The sequence below is a fragment of the Alosa pseudoharengus genome, unplaced genomic scaffold (genome assembly GCF_046254945.1).
Source record: "Alosa pseudoharengus isolate Yale_2024_CS ecotype anadromous, Long Island Sound unplaced genomic scaffold, YU_APseudo_1.1 YU_APseudo_1.1_scf_19, whole genome shotgun sequence".
Taxonomy (NCBI): Eukaryota; Metazoa; Chordata; class Actinopteri; order Clupeiformes; family Clupeidae; genus Alosa; species Alosa pseudoharengus.
In genome coordinates, this window is record NW_027468657.1 from 7,559,941 (window position 1) to 7,566,988 (window position 7,048).

The 7,048-nt window shown below is 41.5% G+C and overlaps 1 protein-coding gene across 1 annotated transcript; it reads right to left on the reverse strand.

Moving 5' to 3' along the window:
- Positions 1-496: 496 nt before the first annotated feature.
- On the reverse strand, positions 497-3,742 carry tmem128 (transmembrane protein 128). Its single transcript, XM_076291588.1, has 4 exons — positions 3,613-3,742; positions 2,545-2,674; positions 1,896-2,057; positions 497-1,401 (listed from the first exon to the last, which is right to left on the reverse strand). The coding sequence occupies exons 1-4, from the start codon at positions 3,716-3,718 to the stop codon at positions 1,302-1,304; spliced, it is 498 nt and encodes a 165-aa protein (XP_076147703.1). The 5' UTR covers positions 3,719-3,742; the 3' UTR covers positions 497-1,301.
- Positions 3,743-7,048: the final 3,306 nt, after the last annotated feature.

Below are 7,048 nucleotides of genomic sequence, written 5' to 3' on the forward strand. Positions count from 1 at the left end.
ATATAGAGGATCTGTGACATGGGGCTGTTTTTCCTCCAAATACCATGAGAACCCTAATAAGTAGAAGTAGAAGTATATATACTCTTTTGATCCCGTGAGGGAAATTTGGTCTCTGCATTTATCCCAATCTGTGAAATAGTGAAACACACTCAGCACACATTGAACACACAGTGAGGTGAAGCACACATAACACTAATCCCGGCGCAGTGAGCTGCCTGCTACAACAGCGGCGCTCAGGGAGCAGTGAGGGGTTAGGTGCCTTGCTCAAGGGCACTTCAGCCGTACCTACTGGTCGGGGTTCGAACTGGCAACCCTCCGGTTACAAGTCCGAAGCACTAACCTGTAGGCCACGGCTGTCTGTATGGGATACATGACAATGAGATCATGACCGCCATGGAATACTTGAACACAAAATTTGACTGCCTCTGCCAGGACACTAAAAGGGGGCCATAGCTGGATCATCCAACAGGTCAATGATGCAAAACACACGTCTAGATCAACACAAAAAATGGTTTACTCAACACAGTCAAGCTTCGGCCATGGTGATCTCAGTCCATTGATCTTAAACATATATATTTTTAATTAGCTTCCCTTCAAGGTTGGATTTTTTCATAGAGAGACAAAGAGATTAATGTAATGCTGCATATAGACAGATGACTTACAGTATATAAAAAAATATTAGGAAAGCACTTTAATTTTACTGGTTTATTAACAAACATTTACACTTGTGGGCGACACAGTTAAAAAAAAGCTTAATTTAAAATTATGGCAAAAGAACAATGACATTTATAAAACAGCGATGGAAACAGTTTGATCAAAAGTTAAGTCTTATGCGTGCTCGTAAGGGGTAGCAAGTGTCTGGCCATCCTGGGCGTCTGTGAGTTACTTCTTTGCCACCATTTTCTTTTTATGTAATTCAATTTCACATGTACTACATTGAGCGCCACTATTGAACAGAGTATAGCCTATTATGTTTAAGTTCCCAAATCTAGCATCAAGTAATGCTGATTAGTATACTACTAGGGCTTACCTAAATCAAGTTGTTAGAGGGTATATTAGGCTCTACTGTATATACCAGTTACATATGGCAAGTTAGAACAGCTACAAAAGTTAATGCAGCTAATCCTTTTGATATGTGTGTGTGTGTGTGTGTGTCTGTGTGTGTGTGTGTGTGTGTGTGTCTGGAGGGTAGGGGGGCTACACTAGCTAATTCATTCATCAGTTGAAAAATGAGTTTTCAGAATGTGGTGATGCGGTGTGCTGTAAAAGTCTCCTGTCTCCAGAGGCCTCACCTCGTCCTGTCATCCTAGGACAGAGATGAACATCACAACCCCCATGAACTGGGTGAAGAGGATCACGGGAGTGAAGAAGGACCACACTGGCCAAAGGGCGATGTTAAAGCTGAGGAAACAGCAGCAAGTGTTCAGATCATCATCTTGTACGTCTATCCTTCCCCTCTAGACGGCTAATGTAATACATTAAAATGGCTAAATAAATCAGGCTACATTGGACACAAACTGAAGTACATCCGTCAGGATGATACTGTACACGAGGGAACTTTTTGAGCAATGTTGCTCGGCAACTACTGGATGATCACGGAAATGTGCCTACTGAAGAAGAACTCCAGAAAAAAAATGTTGTTCAATATCAATGGGAATGTGCTACAGCAACAGTACTCAGGAACATTGCCAGAAATATTGCTCAAATAGTTGCCTTGTGAAACATCAGCTTTAGTCATCATATTTGAGCAACATTATGACATGAAAACAGAAGTGCACATAACAACCACGAGAATCCCTGTTCCTCAAATATACATTTAATTCATTGGGAATGTGAATGTCTATTACATAATTCTCCATATCTGTCTGTCAGAGGACCTCTGGGAAGTTTCTGACCTGCAAGAGGCTGCAATAAAGGCTGCGGTAGTTAAAGGGGGAATGGCAGGGTACTCCTGGTCATAATGTTGGATGCCTTTACACCACTCCAGGTATACAATGCAGAATGCAGCCAGAGATATGCATAGAGTCAGCAGCACCAGTCCAACATTAAACCACCAGCTGTGAAGGACAGAGGGGAGAAATCAGTGAAACAACGGAGCAGGTTCAATTCCATTATATTTCATCATCACAAAGGGACACCGTCTCAGGATCCATCACAGAACATAAGGCTGAAACCCCCAACAGCAAACAAAGAGGCTACAATCAGTGGCAAGAAAACTCCCCTTTAACAACAAATACTGTTAGAATGAATGAGTGAAAGATAAGAATAGATTGTTAGAATACATCGAAATAAGAAATAAGGCATTGATATGGCAACTATACATTACATAGGCATACTAGGCTACTGCTCAAGAAATTAAGGCTGGGCTAATATTAATCAAGTCCAAATTAGGCCACTACAATGGATTATCAATAGACATGATATGAGCAATGACAAATTGTAGACAAATAATGACAAAACCAGCCTTTTTGTTAGTATCATGACCAACTGATCCTTCAATCAAACAAATCAGCCTCTTTTGGCCTGCCCATGCAAAGAAACTACCTCTTAATATATGTGTCTTCCATGACGACATTAAAGAAATCCACATAGTAGGTCAACCCTATGGATGCTAGGATCCAGAAGACGGAGTGCCGGTTAATGCGTGGGAGTGGTTTGTCATCTTTCTCTTTACCTATAAAATTCAATCAAGTGGTCAGACAAGTAATAGGCCTACATGTAAACATATCTAAACAGTCTACAATAGGCCTAACTGAATTACAACAGAGACCCATCTTGATAATTTGTTGATAGGGCATTTACCATAAACAATACATTATAATGAACAAGGCAGCCACACGTTTGTTACCCTATGACAAGCAGGCTAAATAAATCGCCAGTTGTGTATCAAGTAGACACCTTAGTGTATCGTAAAATTAATATTGTGGGCACACTATATTACACCGTTATGGAGGATGTGAGGTTTTGATGTTAATCTGTACCATAGACGATGTGGCAAGGGGACAACATTATCATCAAAATAACATTTTTAAGATGTCTTTTTTTCACCGTATAACTTGTTTCCTAGAAGTTATCCTAATCCATTGCTTGAGGAGGAGCCAGCGACAAACTGAACAGCTGCCATACAGTGGCTACTTGTCATCCCCAATCAATGCAGTTTGTGTTACCAGTACCATGGCACCCACTGAAGCTGTTTATTCCGACAAAGCAAGTCTGACAGGACTGCGGAGCCCTCTGTAAATGAATGTTGTGCTGTTTTGAAGATCTCAGTTTTGTTTTCAACTCCTTGATAAGTTGTGCATTGCTCTTTGATGACAAACGTTAAAAGTTAGCTAGTAATGTTACTGACTAACTTTATTTTTTATTGGCCTTAGCAACAAATAGCAAGCACCATTTGATTTGACAGTAGGCCCAATCTCGCGTGTATTATCTTCTTTCTTGTAATCAAACTTTGCTGTCAATCAATGTTGACTGATCTGTGTGGCAGTTTAATTTAGATAGCAAGCTAGCTAGCCATAAGTACAGTCCATTTTTCGCCAGGGATATCTGGCCTGACATCAGCATACATTTCCTAGGTTCAGTTCAGAAAGTGAGCAAAATAATTAGACTTACTCTTTTCTTCGCCATCATCAGAGATCCCTTGCAGAAGCAGCTCGGCATCTCTTTTGAATCGATTTCTTAGCGTTACTAGTTCATTTTCTGCAAGAAAGTCTGCCATGGTTTGAGCCAGGCAGTGTGCTAAATGACGTTAACTTCCGGGAAGTAAATTATGACGTACATTTAAAGGTCCAGCCACCAACATTTAAATTGGGCATATTACTACGGTAAACGGAAAATAACCAGGGTAGCAAGTAATTAAATACAGGCCTTGGTAAATGTAATAGATACTCTTGATTACAAGCAGAATGCATGCAGCTTTATGACCTGTGGGAAAGTGCTGACAGATGTCTTGCAATTTGCACATTTCATTTTCAGTGGAAATGTACAGGGATGCCTTCTGTATTTTCAGAAATAATCAGAATCATATATGGGCTTGATGGACTGGGCTTTGGGTGAACCTCAGTATAAGTAAGAGAGTCTAACAAAAGAATTCAGGTGAAGGTTTGAGCTGGAGGTTGTTCCAAATCAGACTAGCATCAGCATGACTTGCAAGTCCTTCAACTTTGAGAGGCACCCCAGTGCTCCCCAGGTATGGCGTCCCCAATGCACCCAAAGGAGAGCATGTCAAAACTGTCCCTCGAGGGTCAGGGTCAGTAGTTCACAGAGTTCAAACAGTTCGTCATGCCAAGATTTCCAGGTTCTCATATACTGGAAGGGGCAGCCAGTGGTATGTGATACCTACCAGCTAGTGTAAAGAAATGTGAACTATTAAACAAGGAAAGCTGTTTTGCCTACTTCAAGCAGGTTTTTCCTTCTTTTTTAAAGTGTAGCTCAGCTAGTGTTTCCCAAAAGAACTGGGCTACATCTGATATACCGTAGACACAAAAGGTATGAAAAAACACAGTTCAACCTCTAAGAGGATCAGAGTTTCAGGTGCAAGACCAACAGGGCTTTATAGAGGAACGTGATATAGCTGGGGGGAAAAAAAAAAAAAAATCACAACAAAAGGACCAATGTGGAAAATTGGTACAATGAGTGAACAAAAAGCTGACTGACTTGATGTGGCCATCAAGCATGGCAAATGGTGTAAATAGACGAACACATGGAACCTATTTTGATAGACCTATGCCAACGTCATTTACAGCTACTGCAATGCTAGCATTTCATCGCTGCAGCGAGTGAACTGCTTTCAAGCTTGTCGAGTGAATTAAAGATGTTATTGGATGCCTATGGATCTCATGTCTGATGTAGGCTAATGATATCTTTTCAGCTTACAAGGCCAGCAAGTTTTAGAACTGGTGCCGTGACAATCTATGAAGACTCCCACCTCCACAGCTGATGTCCAGTGTTAACGCCTTTCAAATAAATGTAAACCACATTGTCACCGTTAAATCCAATTTTTTGTGAAAAGTTAAACAGCACCCCCAGTAGGCACCCTGGCCTCTTATCTGAGGCGTGTACTTTTACATACACATTCCCTCCACGGTGTGCTGCACAGAAGTGCACAGCAGAGCAACACTAGCCTCTCTCCTTCCCGTCAGAATGAACAGGGCTCCAGGTTAAGGATGGCATGAATGAAGGGGTGTCTGCATTGAAGTCCACTGTGTGAAGGGGCTGAAATACTAACTGTCTTATTCCCAGTCTGGACTTGATATTGGCCTGTGTACCATTAACCCCCACTGCTATGAAAGTGTTTACACCTCACTAACCTTGAAACACAGACTTATCACGGATGGTTAACTCACATGATTAAGAACCTCATGCTATAAAAAAGTTTCAATTCTAATACTACGATTAGGCCTAACTTTAACCAGTTCACTAACGTTTCCATTGGTCGGCAGATTACCTGCCCAATCAGCGAGGAGATGGGATGACGCTACTTTCGAAATCGAAGTGTGGTAAACGGTAGTAGCAACGCCTGCAAATATAAAAATATTGCCATCGGAATAATGTGTACATTATGTATAGCAAAGATAAGCCAACGTAGCCTGCATTGATTTCTGACTGCCAATGCTGCTTAATGTCAGTTTGTTAAGTTTAGGCGAAGTAGAAAATAACGTTATGAATCTCTGATTAATGTGATTGGTTAGGCCAGAGACTTTCTAATGAGGAGACACAGCACTCAAAAAATACTCCATAGAAATGCATGGGGCTAGTTTGTCACGCCAATATGGCCGTTGTCTACACATATCCCACCCCTTCCTTGGCAAAACGTCGACATGTGAATACACTGAGCCAATCATGTGGTGTGATGTGAATACATTGAGCCAATCATATGGTTTGTTGTGAAGACATCGTGCCAATCATGTGTTGTGATCTCGCCGCTGGAGCAAGATTGGTGTCGTGAAGCCTTGCGCACGCGCAGTTCGACCCAAAGACTGTGCCCGATGAGTGCCCAAAAAACGTTGGTATATGGCCGCCCAGTGGAGGGACTTGGCCTAAAAGGACTTTGGTTAGGCTGGACCAATGATTTTTAGCGCAAAGTCTACGTCGGTCGCGATGCAAGTGTTGGAAAGTTTTCCCAATCGTGAGTGATCAGACTCTATTCACTCTGTGAATGAGTTTGGTTTACCAGGCTAGCAGCAGGGGCGCAGGAGGCACGGGGGATGTGGGGGATATGTCCCCTGCAGTGCTGAAGAGCCGTCGCCCCCCTCACTTTTGATAAGGAAAAAAAGCCTTATAGGTACGCTAAATAAATAATAACATATAGGATTTGCGCTAACTATGTAAAACTCCCCATTAACAGCATCACATCACTAGCCATCTACATCAGACTGCACAATGTCATATTCACTCTGTTGGATATCTGAAGCCAGTTTGTCTACTAACAATCATAAAATAATCCAGGCTACTTGCTTAGCATAAATCATTCATCATCATCTTTATTTGAGGCAGGCTGGTATTCGAGCCAGGCTTTTTTAAATATTTCTAACCTGCATTTAGACATGCGTTTCGTTTGGAGCGGCATACCGGTAGGCTATCAAAAGCATTTTCGGTTTGGTTTGGGATTTTATTTACTTTTGGACTGTATGATTATATTGCTAAATTTTTGGACTGATGGGCACTAAAATCTGGGAGATATTTGATGGTTCACTGTTAAGTTTCATGCAGTTGAAAAAGTCTCGGGATTTCCATGCTGTTTATTGCGAGACAAGGCAGCCCTTCATTGAATAGGGGTTGTGCTGTAATGGAAACCTTTCTGCGTAGCCAAGTAGCCTAAATTAAGTTATTGTTTAATTATGCATGATTTAGTACTTTTTTTTTATAAAATCCGTAGGCTGGAATGCCTTGAGTCGCAACAATTGTGTTTAAATGTAGTAGCCTCTGGCAATTAGCTCGAAAGGGGCGGCATAAGAATGAGCTTGAGAACTGTGTTGGAGACCCATGGTAGGAAAACGACTTTTCTTTGCCAACCGTAGGCTAATAATCCAACCAACATAATACAATA

Bases quoted from the DNA above. Each gene is read 5' to 3' on its own strand.
- tmem128 (XM_076291588.1), bottom strand. From the start codon at position 3,718: ATGGCAGACTTTCTTGCAGAAAATGAACTAGTAACGCTAAGAAATCGA. The intron at 2,675-3,612 runs GTAAGTCTAATT...TGAATTTTATAG, and splicing joins TGATGATGGCGAAGAAAAGA to GTAAAGAGAAAGATGACAAA. The intron at 1,402-1,895 runs GTCAGAAACTTC...CTGTTTCCTCAG, and splicing joins TTTATTGCAGCCTCTTGCAG to CTTTAACATCGCCCTTTGGC.